Below are 16,970 nucleotides of genomic sequence, written 5' to 3' on the forward strand. Positions count from 1 at the left end.
AGAGGTGCAGGAGTTGATTAGCATAACCCCCCCCCCCCCCCATTTTAGAAAAGGGTATGGGCTGAGCTAGGTAGCGGTGACAGGGAGAAATATGAATCTATTTTATGATTTATTTGTTTATCTAAAACTTTTATTAGCCACCTTTTTCTGGGCAGCTTGCAAAGAGATAAAATAGATAAAATGCATAGAAAAAACATAAAAACCAAAATTCAAATTGCAATTCAGGACTGCTAGTAAATATAACCAAATGTGGTCCTAAATAAAACCATCTTTGACTGCTTTCTAAAGATTCAAAGGAAAGGGTTCCATAATTGTGGGGCTGCCACCCTTGGTGTTCTTTACTGAACAATACAGTCACTTGTTAAAAAGGTTTTTCAACAGAAACCCTGAACAAAGAAAATGGACATGATTTAGAGAAATCTAGGCTTCACTACATTTGCCTAGTAAAGGAGATGGGGGAAAAATCAAAGTCATGCCAGGCAAAATGTTCTGTAAAAACTGGCCAAAGAACTGTAACATTTTGCCGCACACACACCCAATTAACACTGCAGCTTTGCTTAACTGCTTTGTTTTAATTACATGTTTATTACTCATCGTTTTTGAATTAATGACTGTTAATGTTCTGATTTAGAAATTAGAAGCCATCTCAGTAACTATTATGATGTGAATGCAAGATACACATTTTAAAATACATAAATACGTGTTAGGAGAAAGGCCATGGCTCAGTGGAAGAGCCTCTGCTTTGGATGCAGAAGGCTCCATGTTCAATTCCCGGCATCTCCAGTTGAAAGGACCAGGTAGCATGTCATGGGAAAGATCTTTGTCCGAGGCCTTGGGGAGCTGCTCCCAATCTGAATAGACAATATTGATCTTGATGGACCGGTGGCCCAATTCAGTATAAGACAGCTTCATGTTGCTCCGTCATGTTTGCCGCACAAAAAAAAGTTTGAATAGCATCAACTTCAACTGCAGGCAAAAGAACGTGGCAGTATACCCAAGGGGGAGATAGGCAAGGCTGTGTAGATTCTGCTTTCTCTCCTGGGAGTCTGGATCTTTGGCTTGGTCTTTGGCCTTCATCACGCTAATATTTGTGCCATTTAATGTTGTCATTTTTAAAAAAGAAACATTTGGTGATTGCGTGCTCACCAGAACTGGGGTTACCAGCCTTGAAATAAAAATATGCTAGTAATTGTGTGTGGAGGGGAAATCTTTGTTTTTTAACAGAAACTCTGAACAAAGAAAATAAGCATGTTTTAGAGAAAGCTAGGCTTTGATTACTTTTGCCTTGCATGCTTTTTTTCTGTCTGCAGAGTCTTTTTTATATACAAAATAGCTGATTTTTCCCATTCATTCTTCTACTCCCTTCCAGTTCAAGGAGGTCTGGTCCTGCATTGTGTGATTCTGACGTTAGCATAGCTTGCTTGGAGTTGGAGGTGGTTAAACTTCTCATTCACTGTCCTGGAAGGTGTTGAATGCAGTGCTGGTGGGAGGGTGAGATAACTAACTACTAACTTTCCATCCACCACTGATTTGCCTGTTCTCAGGGATACCACAGTCATCAGCCACTCCCCTAATGCCAGTTACGACACTTCCCTGGAAGCTCGTATTCAGAAGGAAGAAGAGGAGATTCTGATGGCAAACAGGAGGTGCCTTGACATGGAAGGCAGGTAAAAAGCAGGTGGAGCAGCTTCATTGTCTCAGCTTGTGGTCAAGTACAGAAGTGCCATTGCCAAACGCAGGGCTTTGTCCTAGGTGCTGTTTGCTTTCTTGGCAGAGGTTTACATGCAGTGCCGCCATGCTGAAACACTGCTGAGCTGCAGTTTTGTTGTGGAACAATATGGTTCCCTAAAAGTTACTATTATTTCATTTCTTTACCACCCATAGCCGAAGCTTTCTTGATGGTTTACAACAGATACAAAACAATAGGATACAATAGATAAAACATTAAACATTGAGAATTAATTTAAGAGAACATAAAAACATTTTAAAAAACAGTAGACCTGACCCCCAAAAGATCTGACCTAAAGTGAAAGAAAGACACCTGGCTGATTGTATTGGACCTCCTACATAACCAGGGAGCTCCTTAAAGGACTCTGCAAAGAGGGCTGTCTTAACCTGGCACCGAAAACATGGCAAATTTGGCACCAGGCGGGCCGCAGCAGGGAGGTTATTCCAAAGACCGAGGGGGCATCACTGAAAAGGCCCTTTCCCTAGTTTGGCACCCAGAGGAAGACCCCAGAGGTTGAGCATAGTGTCCGGGTAGATTGACGTTAGAAGAGGTGCTCTGACAGGTATTGTGGTCCCAAGCAGTGTTCCCTCTAAGCTGAGTTAGTGTGAGCTAGCTCACAGTTTTTTAGCCTCTGGCTCACACATTTTTGTCTTAGCTCAGGAAGGATGACTCCAGAGCAAACTAATTTATGCAGTAGCAAAATCGCTCGCTCGAAACTTTAATGCTAGTAGCTCACAAAGTAGAATCTTTGCTCACAAGATTCCACAGCTTAGAGGGAGCATTGGTCCCAAGCCAGTAAGGGCTTCATAGATTAGGGTCAATACCTGGGATTGGGATGGAAAACATACAGGCAGCCAATGCAGGCAGTCTTCAAGGGTAGCCACACTTAGAGTGTGTTGCAGTAATCTAGTCTGGAGATTACCAGAGCATAAGACTGAAGCCAGGCCATCCCTGTCCAGATAAGGGCACAACTGGGCCAGTAGAAAGCACTTCGAGCCACCGATGCCACCTGAGTCTCACATGACAAAGATGGATCAAGGAGCAGCCCCCAAGGTGCGAACCTGCTCCTTCAAAGGGAAGTGCAACCCCGTCTAGAACAGGTTGAACACCCCCCACCTGGTCAAAGGAATCACCCACCAACATCATCGCACTGAGTCTCAGTTTGTTAGCTTTCATCCAGTCCATTATTGTAGCCAGACACTGGTTTAGCACATCCACAGCTTCACCTGCCGATGATGAAAAGGTGAAATAGAGGTGTGTGTCATCAGTGTACTGATGGCAATGCACTCCAAAACTCCAGATGACCCCACTCTGATGTTTCATGTAGATGTTCAATAGCATGTGGGCCACAACAGACCCCTGAGGAACTCCATGCTGGAGAACCCATGGGGCTGAACAATTAATTATCGTATGGCAGTGGATGTCCAGCCAGGAGATCCAGAGATTGTCTGGCAGCCTGAAACTAGCTCTTTTTGTGGCAAGCTAGATTTATTTTTGAGACTGAGAGGACTGTGACTGACCCAAGGTCACTCAGCTGGCTTCAAGTGGAGGAGTGGGGAATTGAACCCAGTTCTCCAGATTAGAGTCTGCCTCTCTTAACCACTACACCAAACTGGCTGAACAATATTCTCCAAACACCACCTTCTGGAAACAGACCTCTAAGTAGGAGTGGCACCAGTGCAATGCAGTGTCCCCTATTTCCATCCCCACCAGTCACTCCAGAAAGATACCAAGGTCGATGGCTTTGAAAGCTCCGAAAGATACAGCTGCTGGGTCACATTCCCCCGTCTCACTCCCGGTGTAGGTCATCATACAGGGGGACCAAGGCTGTTTCCATGCCAAAACCAGGCCTGAACCCCGACTGAAATGGATCCAGGTAATCAATTCCATCCAAGATTGCCTGGAGTTGGTTGGCAACCACCCTCTCCAGAACCTTACCCAAGAAAGGAATATTTGCTGCTCTCCTCTAGTTGTTCAGATTTTCCGGATCAAGGGAGGTTTTCTTCAGAAGTGGTCTCACCACTGCCTCTTTGAGACAGGATGGGATCACTCCCTCTAGTAAAGAAGGACTGATGACCTGCCCAGCCCAGCTGGCTATCTCTCCCTTGTTGGCTTTTATAAGCCAGGAGGGACAAGGATCTAGGACAGACATGGTTTTACGAACCTGTCCAAGCACCTTGTCCACAACCTTGAGCTGTACCGACTGAAACTCATCCAATAAAACTGGACTAGACCGTGCTCTGGACAGCTCCACTGATTCAACTACTGTAACTCTGGAGTCCAAGTCCTGGCAAATGCTTTGGTGGGGAGGGCGGGGTATGAATTGAATAAATAAATAAACGCTCCAGACTGGTTGTTGGATGGAGAGGGTGCCTGGAGAGAGAGATGGAATTCCTGTAGACCACAGCAACCCCCTCCCTCAGCCCTCACGTCTACCCTGATGCTGAACCAAGTACCCAGGTGGGCTCAACTGGGAGAGACTAACTCCTCCTGCTCACCCACCCAGGTCTCAGTTATACATGCCAAATCAGCAACCTCCTCCCTGATTAAATTGTGGGTGGGAAAGGTTTTCTGTTGCACCAGTCTGGCACTTAAGAGCAGCATCCAGAGACTCGAGGGCTGGCTGACATAGCAGCCGTTAAACCCACGGGTGGGGGGCGGACCGGAAAATGGTACAGCTGTTAGCTGTTTGGCCAAGTTCCCCTTACCTGGCCACTCCTCGTCCCAGTGCTGTATCTCCCTCTACCCATCACCACGCTAATTGGGACCCCCCACACACACCATCTCCTCATTGGCCCTCCAGGCACTCCCTCAGTCGGGCCCCAATCAAAGGCCCACAAAAGCAAGGGAATGATGAGAGTCAGCCAGAAAGGCGTCCTCTCACTCATGGCGTCCCACAGGGGCATTCCCAATGGCGGATTATTTTTTTTTACCTCCCAACAGTTTTTCCATCCGCTATTAACACCAGTCCATTCTTGTAGTAAGAGTTGTCTACTTGTGTAAGTTGTGTTGTATCAAAGGAGAGGACTCCCAGTTCCTTGTCCCACAATTTGAAAAATTGCTATGTAGAAAAGGACCCAAGATCTCACACAAGGTTCCTGTCAGCTAGCTGCCATGTTTTGCTTGTTCCCTTCTCTGATCCTGGCTTGCTCGCTGCTCTGCCGCTTGCCGTAAACAGCGATAGGGAGGCCGTGAGAACCAGTCCTGCTAGATGGCATTATCTGTCTGGCCTTGTGAAGGGGGGAGGGCTTGCAGTTCCACCGCTGGTGTGAATCTTTCGGCTCTCTTGAGGCACTGAGACTCTCCCGCTTATTACAAATCCTCCCGCCGGGAGAATTCCCATGCGCGCGTTCGAGTTTCATTTGCTTAGCCATTTGCCTCATCCTGCTGTATGTTGGGATGTTTCCGCCCCTTGGTGATTCCTAACAATAATCCTGTGGATATGGTACCAGTTTTGTAATCTAATAAAGCATAATGCTTCCTTGGAAACGTGTGTGGAGATTTACTTGCAGCTGAACCTGACAGTTCCTTTCTTGAGCCTTCCACAGCTAATGGGATACAATCTGGTTTCTGCCTGGCTTGTGTGTTCCACCAGATTTTCTACGACTCAGTTAAAAAATGCATTCTTGTACTTAGGACAACGTACAAACATGCAGAGCCATCCATGGAGATCACCCCACTTCACTCTACCCCTTGAGGCTGCACAGCTCTTGGCTGTGGGAATTCCGCACCTTAGTTTGGCTTTGTGTGCACAGATGCTTAGTCGCTCTGTTGACTGTTTAGATTGGGGTTGCCAACTTGACTCTCATCAGAGTTCCCAAACCTTTAAAAGTCATGAGTCATGCAGAAATTCAATCAATCAATTTGATTTATTACGATCAATGATCAGCAAATTCAGTGGCTTCAACTTTTTCCACACATGAGGATGTACCTATCTCCCCTTTCCCCCAAAATATCAGCACGGGATGGGTTATTGCATGGAAAGAGCCTCCGTGATGTGGCAAGCAGAGGGGCCTGGGATTTTCCTTTCTCATAATTTTGTTTATGACCCAGATCTTTTTTGTCTTTTGGAGAAAAGTCCTTGTTTTGTTCTCATTTTGCCCTTCTCTCCAAATTTGTTTATTGCTATTGTCCTATAACTGTCACGTGCCTCCCCATACTAAATTGAGATGATGATTTGGACCAATATTGCTGAGGACTGTACATTTGTCCTTCCATTTGTCTTTTCCCCTCTAATGGGGAGACCTACTGGGTTTCAGAAAAACATTGCTCTGAAGCTGCGGCTTTCATTGCCTAAAGAGATGAGCTGAGGCGCTCCTCTTCTTGAGAAGGTGGTTCTGAGCAGCCTTTCACAGATGCTGGGCCAGGAAGCATCTTTTAGTCAGGCCGATGACCTCCGCTGGCCCCATTCCCTGACTGTCTGGTAAGAAGGTGGTAGCAGTGACACAGAGGACTATTTCTTGTCCCTCCTTAGGATCAAGACTCTCCATGCTCAGATCATTGAGAAGGACGCCATGATCAAAGTCCTCCAGCAGCGGTCCCGGAAGGAGGCCAGCAAGACCGATCAGCTGTCTTCCATGAGACCAGCCAAGTCCCTCATGTCGATCTCCAACACTGGGTCCGGCCTGCTTTCCCACTCCTCCACCCTGAGCAGCACCCCCATTCTGGAAGAAAAGAGGGAGGACAAGAGCTGGAAAGGCAGCTTAGGTAATTTGCTTCTGATCAAGTGGTGAGTTTGGAGCAGAGTTCAGATCCCAAGTTGGTTATGGCCCTGCACAAATGGCAAAAAAGGGGAGGGGGGGAACTGAACCCTGAAACCTGGGATCAAGAACCTAAAGAGTAAGTCAAACAGAATAGAAGGCCAGCAAGAAAACTTAATGTATATAATATAAAAAGATGCATGTATTTATTAGCAAAGAATTAAAAAACATATAAGGGCCCAATCACACCTCATGAAAAAATACCAAAACCTTACAAGGGCCAATGGACTTGACCTGCACAAGTGACTGCATGGCAACCATCAGATAGATGAAAACAAGGCAGTGTGACTGAGCAGTTCCCCTTCACTGATGACCAACACATTATGTAGCCACCAGTGCAGTGCAGCAGTTAAGAGCGCCGAAGCCGGGTCTGGGGCACCCAGGTTCAGAACGCCACTTACTCAGTGCCAGCCACTCTCGTTCAGTCTCATCCATCTCATGGGTGGTTGTGTGTATAAAATGGAGGAGGGAAAGACCCCCCAGTACATCGCTACCCTGATCTCTTTTGAGGAAGGGCAGGATCAAAATGTACCAGATAGAATCATAGAGTTGGAAGGGATCTCCAGGGTCATCTAGTCCAACCCTCTGCACAATGCAAGATGTTCACAATCAACCCCCCCCCCCCCAGTGACCCCTGCTCTGTGCTCAAAAGAGGGCAAAAAACAAAACAACCCTCCAGGATCCCTGGCCAAAGTGGCCTGGAGAAAATATCTTCCTGACCCCAAAGTGGCAATCTGCATTTCCCTGGGCCATGAGAACTAAGCACTGATACAACCCTTCCTCCCATCCCTCTCATGATCTGCCTAAGTTCACAGAATCAGCATTGCTGTCAAATGGCCATGTAGCCTGTTTAAAAACCTCCAAAGAAGGAGAAGAAGAAGAGATTGGATTTATACCCCGCCCTTCACTACCCAAAGGTGTCTCAGAGCGGCTTACAAACTCCTTTCCCTTCCCCTCCCCACAACAGACACCCTGTGAGGTAGGTGGGGCTGAGAGAGCTCTGGCAGGAACTGCTCCTTTTCAAGAACAGCTCTTATCAGAACTACGACTTGCCCAAGGCCATCCAGCCAGGTGCAAGTGGAGGAGTGGGGAATCAAACCCAGTTCTCCCAGATTAGAGTCCGCGCACTTAACCACTACACCAAACTGGCCTGTTCCACTGAGGAACCACTCTAACTGTCAGGAGGTTCTTCCTAATGTTTAGCCGAAAACTCTTCTGATTTAATTTCAACCCGTTGGTTCTGGTCCAACCTTCTGGGGCAACAGAAAACAACTCCACACCATCCTCTAGATGACAGCCCTTCAAGTACTTGGTTATTGTATCGCCTCTCAGTTGTCTCCTATTTAGGCTAAACAGACCCAGCTCCTTCAACCTTTCCTCATAGGATTCACCTTCTCCAGCCAGTGTTCCCCTCCCTGGGTAGGCTTGAGGGGTGTGGGGGGGGGAGCAGAGAAAGAAAGCAACTCCAACTTTAAATGCATTCTCAAAGCCCCCCCTCAAGCCTACAAATATCATCGGACAAAGAAATATCATTGTCAATATCTATTTTTACCCCTTTTGTTTTTATTTTGGGCAGCCTCATTTAATGTTAATAGAAAGCAAATCTGCATTTTTTCCAATAAAAACATGTCTGTAATATTTCTTCATTTCATGCGGCTCTCAAACATCGGATGTTTATTCTGTGTGGCTCTCACGTTAAGCATGTTTGGCCACCCCTGCTCTAGATGCTCAGAGACACTCTGGTAATTAACAGGGTTATATTATATTATATTATATTATATTATATTTATTATAGATCGCCTCATACATTGTTGTCTTGATATATAGAGATAACCAATAGGGTTGTGTGTGTTTGTGAGACTGTGATTTGGTGGAAGAGAAGAGAAGTCTCTGCTTTTTATTTATTAGCTTGTTTCATAGGAACTTTCTGAGTGAAGGCATCCATGATGTAGGCGATGCTGGGATTCCACCAGGCAGGAAGAGCTGCTGGGCAGGACACGGATGATCTAAGGGTGGAGCTTTGCTGCCAAGTAGGGCTCTTTGCCTTTCACAGGTCGTCAGGTCGGCCCTGGCTAGTCTTTGGAAGTCCAGGGCCATGATGCAGGGGGCAGGCCATGGCAAACCACCTCTGAACATATCTTGCCCTGAAAACCCCACTAGGGGTCACCAGAGGTCAGATGTGACTTTATGGCACTACCACATGATTACCACAAGCAGGCTAGATCCTGCAGAATAAGAGGGACCCTGGTGTTCATCTGCATCAGGGGTACAAATGGCACAACCTGGGTTTTCGATTGGCAGAGGGCAAATCACATCACACTGCACTTGGCAAAATGAGGGTCGAGCATGTTGTCCATTCAGTTAATAATTTGGGGGGTTGTTTGATGTTACTGAAAGGAAGGCAGTTAGATTTCTGTGCAAATTATTTAGCCATGAGGTTAAGCAGCCCTGTAGCTACTAGACTGTTTTTTTTGGGGGGGCACTAAATGGAGGAGGGGTGGTGGGAGAAAAAAGAATGGAGTCTCCTGACAAAGATGCTCTCCATTACAGAGGGAAGGGCCCTTGACAAGTTTAAAAATATGCATTTTCCCATTTTTAAAAATAACCTGCTTGCACATATAAACCTAGTGTGACCAGGAGAAAGGCTAGTCCAGGGCACCTTCTCCATGGCCTGCTGTTTTCATGTATGCTGGAGGATCTGAGCACATGGTCTTCATGAGAAAAAGTTTTTTAAGTATTCAGCCTCTGCTTGCAGTTTGATGTTTATGTAGTATAGTAAAAGATGCATCTCTTGGGGCTGCCAATAATGTCAGCTTGGTTATGGAGACCAGCCAAAATTTATGGACCACGGACAAGAAGTGTGGTTTTCAAGAAAAGTTGTGATATGTGTGTGAGCTATTGCCATGGTTGGCCACTTTGCATAGTACACAAGTCAGTGTGGTGAAAAGTGCCTTCAAGTCTCAGCCAACTTACAGTGACCCCTCATGGGGTTTTCAAGGCCAGAGACCTTCAGAGGTGGTTTGCCAGTGGTTGCCTCTGCGTAGCCACCGTGGCCTTCCTCGGTGGTCTCCCATCCAGATACGAACCAGGCCTGACCCTGCTGAGCTCCTCAGGCCTGATGAGACACGGGGCTAGCCGGGGCCCTCCCGGTTAGGGCACACAGGGCACTCCTGGCCACAGATGTTGCTTACAGAACAGCTCTTCAGATGGATTCGCAGGCGTTGGCGATAGAGGCGTGAGGGGCTCCCGTCACCGGAGGGGAGCTGCCAGAACCAAGGTGGGTGTTTGCAGGTGTTGGGTAACTGCCTCGCAACCTCGCCCTCTTTGCTCTTCCTTCAGGTGTTCTGCTGGGAACAGAATGCCGCTCAGAATCCATCCCGTCAACCCCCTCACCTGTTCTGCCTTCTACTCCGCTACTCTCTGCACATTCAAAAACCGGCAGCCGAGACTGTAGCACTCAGACAGATCGTGGCAGCGAGCAGAACAAGATCCCCGTCTCTGCAGCAACACCCCCGGTGCAGGGGAGGCTCCCTGCTATGAATCTGTCCTACACTGCAGAGAAAGCAGGTAACTTGGGATCTCTAGTGCCTGAACCGTCCTGGCTGTTTTGGAACAAATGGAAGCCGGACATTCTTTGGGGGGGCATAGAACAGTAGGACGAGCTTTGCGTTGCGTGCCCCACTCTGGTGTTAACAAAGAACCCTAACAAGGTGCTGAACACACCCACTAACAGCAGGATGTGGAAGTTGCGTCCTGATTCCGGGTCAGTTCTGGTTTGGAGCGTTGAATGTGCAGAGTCGTTTTATCTTTCAAAAGAGGCTGTGGGAAGCAAATATCACAGAGAATCGTCACAATCATAAAGCAGTTGACTTTCTGGATGGAATGCAGGTGGGGATTGTGTCATTAAATTATTCCCTGCCTCCCAGTTTAAAAAGTTGCATTGGTAAACCTAGAAAACAAGTTGTTGGGGAGATGAGTTTCAGAAGAAATGCTGGTTTTCCATGTTTCATAGTATAGGTTTTTTTGTCGGTGGCTTTTAATCCTGAATATCCCCTACCTCCTGTCTGAATTAGTCCCAGTTTCAGAAGACAGGCTGGTTTTCGATGTTTCAAAATATAGGGGTTTGGTTTTGTGTATGTGGGGTAGCTTTTAATCCTGAAAATCCCTTGCCTGCAGTCTGAATCAGTCCCCGTTCTCCCACAGGATGGGTCACTTGTGTGGAGCAGGCCACGGGCACCCAGGTGGCAAAGGAGTAAGCATTGTTTTGAAGCAGCCCCCTGTAAAACCTTTGTGTCCTTATTTGTTACAGTGCAAAGCAGCTTAAATGTGTACTTGCACACATAACTGCGTGAGCAGACAGGCAGATTGCTAAAATAGCTTCTGCTTCATTGATCAAGGACAGCTTGGTGTAGAGATTACAGTGTTAGAGTAGAATCTGGGAGCAGCCCCATAAGGCAGGTATTTTTTCGGGGGGCGTCGGATAATTAAATTAAACTGAGCTAATTATTTTAGAGGGCAGGGCAGGTAGGAAGGGTAGAATGGTCCGCCCCAGTGTCTCAGTGCACCTGTGCCAAGCAGCGGGGGAGGATCTTTAAGGCTGGTCACTGAATCCAAAGCCTTTTACATATATAAGTAAGTGCCAATGAAGACCATAAGGCTTAATTCACATTGTCACAAGCCGCACATTGAGAAGTGAGGGATTCTCTGCTGTGGGCTGGATTGCCGGAACTTGGAGAGAGGAGTTTACGTACCTGGCTGCTTCTCATTGCCTTTACGAAGGGGAAGAGGCAGGGTGCAACATCTGGGAACCCAAGAAGTCCACACTGCCCCACATTCCATGCTTCTCCATACTGTCAGCCAGCAGCGAGATCCTCCCGTGCCGTCCTGGCGGAGGCGCAGAAAAGAAAGAGAGACCTCTGGCCAGTTGCTCACTCTTAAGCTAGCCTAACTCAAAAGGCCAATTTTGTGAGGATACCCAGGTCAGGGCCATGTGTGACAGACAGACATATTTACTGTGTAGACTTGCCTAAGTTGTGTGGAGAATCTGTATGTCACTGCTAGCAGCTGCCAGAAATGAACAGCTCCACCTAGTTCAGAATATGCCTCTACCAGTGTTCCCTCTAAGCTGAGTTAGTGTGAGCTAGCTCACAGTTTTTTAGCCTCCGGCTCACAGAGGAAATGTTTATGGAAGTGTAATGTGTAGATCATCCTCCCTCAGTAATGTGTAGATCATCTCTACATGTTGGGGCAGCAGAGGAGCAGCCTTAACTGGGCTTAGCATTTGTTGTCACGTATCGCCTGGTGCACAGACCTGACCCCCACCACCCTTTTCCAGGCTCACGGAGATCAGGTGAATTGGGGGGTATGCATGTAACTGCCCCAAGTATGATGTCATGTCTATTCACACACATATTTGGTAGAACAAAGTTTGAGTCCAATGCCACCTTTAAGACCAGCACAGATTAATTCTGGGTATAAGCTTTTGTGTGTATGCATCCGAAACCTTATACCCAGAGTTACATTTTATTGATCTTAAAGATGCCACTGGACTCAAACTTTGTTCTGCTGCTTCAGACCAATACGGCTACCCACCTGAACACATATTTGGTATGTACATTCTACAAGCGGTGGAGTGTAAGCATGTAGCATCCTCTACAACACATGTAGATTGTTTACTGTGAACTGGTACTTAATGCATGTGAAGGTCCATGTGATGCCTTCACTGATCGTTTCTACAGCGGACTGATTGTGCAAGCAGAGCTAGTCATGCAAGTATTTGCATAGCCCGTGTGTTAACATTATATTTTCAGTGCACACAGAGGTAGAATGTTCCTGCACTTTCAGTGTGTATGCCCAGAATCTCATTGAAATCAGTGTAAAAATTGGCTAACTTTAAACCAGAACAGTGCAGGTGAGCAGCAACCTCACTTGCATAGCTTTCTGGCCAAGGCTAGTCCTGGACAAAGGGCCATTGGCCTGCTTTTGAGATTTAAGACAGACCCAAACACTTCTGTCATACTTTAGTGTGAGAAAGAACAGAACCCTCCACCAAGCTCTGTAGAGGAGTGGTCATGCTCGTAGGAGCAGGCTGGGCCCTTGGTGGCAGAGCCAGTGGCAGTTATTGGGAGCCACGTGCAGTGCACATCAGGGGTGTCTCCCTCCCATGTAATTGCATGGTTGCCACTGATTCCTGTGGGGAAAGTAAAGGCATTACGCTGGGCCTGGCCTTTGCCTATGACGTTGGATGGCCTGGTCCTCAAGAATGGGGGTCCTGAGAGTGGTTTCGTGCATCCCCCTCCCCCGGTGGGGGCCTTGCAGTGCATATGCCTTCCCGCCACTCCATCTCTTCCCATCATAATGGCAGGCATCTTGCTACTTGGATATAAAAGCTGACTGTGTCTTGTTCACCCTCTTTGTAAGCTCTTACAGCTTCCTTCATTTGTGTCTTTCTCTCGTTTATAGATGGCTCAGTTTTCCATTCCAGCACTCTGGAAAGAAAAAACCCCATTCAAAGCTTGGGGCAGGACCTCAACGATGCAGAAATGGTGGAGTATCTTATCTGAAGTAATGCAAAGCTGGAGTAAAACAGCAAGCACCATCCCCCTCCTGGACCTCTTCTTTTTTAATTAGCAAATTGTAGTACCTGATTCATAAAGGAATGTACAGTTGTATGCTGCGGTATATATACATTCTCAAAAGGATGGACAGGTTAACTTATAATTTGTTCCAAAACAGTAAAGTAGACTTGGTCTCTTTGAGAAGATGATTTTCTACAAACACCTTTTAAAACAAAATACTGGATCTGGTAGCATCTGGATAAAATCAAGGTCTTAAATGCACTAATTTTTTTAATGTCAGTATTTTTTAATAAAAACGTTTATTTTTTAAGAAAAGAAAAATCACTGTTAGGCATTGAAGTCTAAATGCCTTTGCAAAGCCTGTCATCTCCAGGTTTTTCAGTGGCCACACAATATCACGGTGCTGTCATTTTTTGTTGTCATTTAAGTGTCCTGAATATTCAGATATTTCTGAGAAACATTATATGAACCTCCAAGAGTTGTAAGGAAACTCTCCTCTCCTTGGGAGAGTGTGTTTGTTTTCACTAAACATTCCAGGATGGAGCAAATGTTATGTTTTTGCAGTGTGCCTGCGCTTCCGTAGTTTCTTCCTCTCAGCGTTCTGTCCTCCTCTTAGACACCCTGAGATTAAAAGAGTTTCCGTTTTCATGCATGCCAAGGGGTTTTTTTTCCCCTTCGGGGTTTTACCACACAAGCAGTGTCAACTTGTTCCACTTGTCATTCTGTTCCCTGTGATTCAGCTGCCTTGACTGAAATCTATCCTGCATTCTTTTAGTCGCTGTGTATCAAACCGCAGCGGGGCCTGGGCATTTTTCTGGAGCTGAGCTTTGAGTCTTCACGTGACCAAAGTGAAGATTTTTCTATGTTGTATTTTCCAGACTTCCAAAATGCCTTGTTAGACTGTCACCACCTCATTCCAGGACAGCAGCTTTTCTTCTGATACTTGTATATTAATAGATAAGAATTTAGTGCCTTACTCAAGGTAATAGTGATACTGGAGTCAGTGTTTTGAGAAATAAAGGAACCCTCCATGTTGCCAATATTACATTTTCCTGAAATGCTCTTTTTTTCTGCACAAATTAAATAGAAAACTATTGTTTACTGTGGAAATATCACACCTGCTTAGTAACTTCCATTTTTATGTCTCTGGGAGCCTGCATAAATCTTGCAGCATTGGGCAAATGATTTCTCTTCAGTTCACGGTGTTGAAATTAACTGTTCAAATGGCTCCCCAGCTTCTCTCCGGTTAGTTGGTTCCAGGGTTCTCCCTCTGCTGAAGGGCAGGGGGGGGTTCTTGAGAAGCTTTGTTTCACTTGGCACTTGTCTCCCACTTGCTGTGCTACTTGTGGGCATTGAGGGAAAGCCCCGGCCTGTGCCGGTCAGTTAGGGTCTGTTAGCTAAGTGCTGTTTTTCTCAAGTGAATCTGGAGGACTTAAGATAGCCACATATCTTAGGGTCACACACAACTTTCAGTCTATTTGTCTAGAAAGAAATGCAGGTACTTGTCAAACTGCACACTTCCTCCCCTTTCATAAAGCTGCTTCATACTGGAAATGAGACAAATATAAAATTGTGATGACTTTCATGCTTGAACCAAACTTTAGATTAAGGGTTTAACATAACATGAACGTGTAATAAAAGCAAAGTTGTAGGCGGTCTTGGGGAAACGCTGTAGTTCTTTCCGACAAGCAGATGGATGGATTCTTGGCTGATTTCCCTCTTAAACACTCCAGTGTCTTTGCTGCAATTCCATTTCATTAGGAACGGCCCTGAGGCTGAAGTCGCTGATCAGCCAGGGGAAAGTTGCAGTGTTCTAAACACATTGAATGTCTTTGCTTGGTGCCTCTATATATTTCTTCCTTGTACCTGTATAGGAACTTGTGTTTTTATGTCTAGAATGTAAGCCTTATAATTGTAACTGTACTGTATTTATGAATACATTTCTGTCTGCAAAGATGTTAATTCCTAGGATGGTATTAGTTCTGTATCTTTCAGTAACTGCTTAAGCATTCTGAAGAAACTGCTGAAGCACAATTTTTTTCTTCCCCTTCTGTGTCCAGTGCTAACTCCAAGGCCCCTAACTGGGCATTTTCTGGTGGGTTTTTTTGCACAGGGCTCCTCTGCCTTTAGTAGTAGCACAACGACATTATTTTCTTGTTCCTGCATCCTGAGACCAAAGAATGATCAGCTGCTTTATTTTCTGGGGTTCAAAGAAAAATGGTGGCCACTCGGACCCCTGCCTTAACCACTGGGATAGGGAATGGCCAGCAGGATGCCTCTCCTGCCATGCGTTGATTTCGTATGAACCAACCATAACCAGCTTTCGGGAGGGTGCAGGATTCTCATCTCTGCAGCACTCTTTCAGCCTTGGGGGTCTTCTTAAGAGTTCACTTTGTTTTCTCCGTGGGCCAAATGTTGCCCCCCGAGATTTCGAGGTTATGGCCAGAGGGAACCCTCCACTTTCTTGGAGCTCTACTGGTGCCGAATGGCATGCCGCTCTCACTTCTCCCCTCCTGTTCCTGTCATCTACCCATCCCTGCCATCGGGTGGAGCAAGTTGGGTTTGCCATTTGTCCCACAGCAGGGGAAAGCCAGAACTGAGGTGGGGCAAGCAGGACTGGAGCAGGAGCACTGTCTTCTGATGATTGCCTGACTGCCCTGCAGATCCAGTATTTATGAAGGCAGCTCCCTTCTTGTTTCCCAGACCTTCAGTGCAGCTCTAGGGAAGCCGCAGATTCTGCAGCTCTGTGGTTCCTGCACTGTGCCGCTCCTCAGCTGTCTGCGTACTACCGCTGATTGAAGCATCCTTCAGAAGGTGGAGATTCTAGGCCCAGTGCTACTCTCCATCCTGACATTAAAGTCATCTGGGTGGCTCTTGGAGAGCTATTAACACACAGTTGGTAAGTGGCAGCTGGGTGGGCCACAAGGTGAGTTAACCAGGCCTGAAGTTATTAAAGAGGAGCCCTCTTGTCCACCAGGACACACCCAGGGTCTTTGGCAAACTCCTTCCTTCCTTGTTTCTGGCAGGGACCAGAAAACTGAAATGTGCCTCAAGATAGCCAGTTGGGGATCCAGATCTGTTATCAGCAGACTGGAACTATTATGACTTCGGCTTTGGTGAATGAAAGACCATCTCATAGATGACATGTTCAGTTTCTTCATAAATATGAAACAATAACTCTAGAATCAAGTAACGTTCCATAAATTGTGTCCAGTAAGGTAGAGCTACAGGAGGAAGGGACCAATGTATGCTGCTTATCTTTTAAAGTCCAAAATACAAAAGACTAGTTTGGAAGACAAGAAACTTTCTAGTTAACAGCTTTTAGCAATTGTAGCAATGTTGCCTTTTTCTATATAAAAATGTATTAAAACCAAATTTATGTGGATTTATGTTTTCCTGGTGGGCTGTGTTTTGTTTTCTGAGCAACCTCATTGGTGATAGGCGAAAAACTTTTCTAAACTGTTTTTCGCACCTGAAATTGGTTCATTCATCTTTAAATTATACATTGTACCATTGTCTTGCTGTAAATATCAGTGCCAGCCAAAAGGGAGTTGTTGGATAAGTACTGGGAAAGGAGATAGTCGTATTCACTTGTTTCACACCCCAAGAACTTGAGTTCCCAGAGAATCAGACCTGTGGATGTACATGACATAGGCGTCAATACCACAGTGTCATCTATGGGGGGAAAGGCAAAGGGGTTGGCTTTTGGGCCTCTCTGATGCAGAGGCGGGGCCAAACCATGATTGGTGGGGTTGGGGGGGTCTTCTTTGATTTTGGATTTCTGTGTATCCAGCGATTTTTGTCCAAGCTCAGGAAGGATGACTGCAGAGCAGACTGATTTATGCTACAGGCAAATCGCTCACTCACAACTTTAATGCCGGTAGCTCACAAAGTAGGATTTTT

At 46.2% G+C, this 16,970-nt stretch overlaps 1 protein-coding gene across 1 annotated transcript in view; it reads left to right on the forward strand.

Moving 5' to 3' along the window:
• Positions 1-16,355, forward strand: part of AMOT (angiomotin) — an 82,171-nt gene extending 65,816 nt beyond the window's left edge. Inside the window, exons 10-13 of the mRNA XM_015429179.1 lie at positions 1,545-1,667; positions 6,204-6,436; positions 9,829-10,056; positions 12,952-16,355. Coding sequence (XP_015284665.1) covers positions 1,545-1,667; positions 6,204-6,436; positions 9,829-10,056; positions 12,952-13,052 — 685 coding nt within the window. The 3' untranslated portion in view covers positions 13,053-16,355. The remainder of the gene's footprint in view (positions 1-1,544; positions 1,668-6,203; positions 6,437-9,828; positions 10,057-12,951) is intronic.
• Positions 16,356-16,970: the final 615 nt, after the last annotated feature.

The sequence above is a fragment of the Gekko japonicus genome, unplaced genomic scaffold, assembly GCF_001447785.1.
Source record: "Gekko japonicus isolate JY-2015 unplaced genomic scaffold, Gekko_japonicus_V1.1 scaffold2870, whole genome shotgun sequence".
Classification (NCBI taxonomy): domain Eukaryota; kingdom Metazoa; phylum Chordata; class Lepidosauria; order Squamata; family Gekkonidae; genus Gekko; species Gekko japonicus.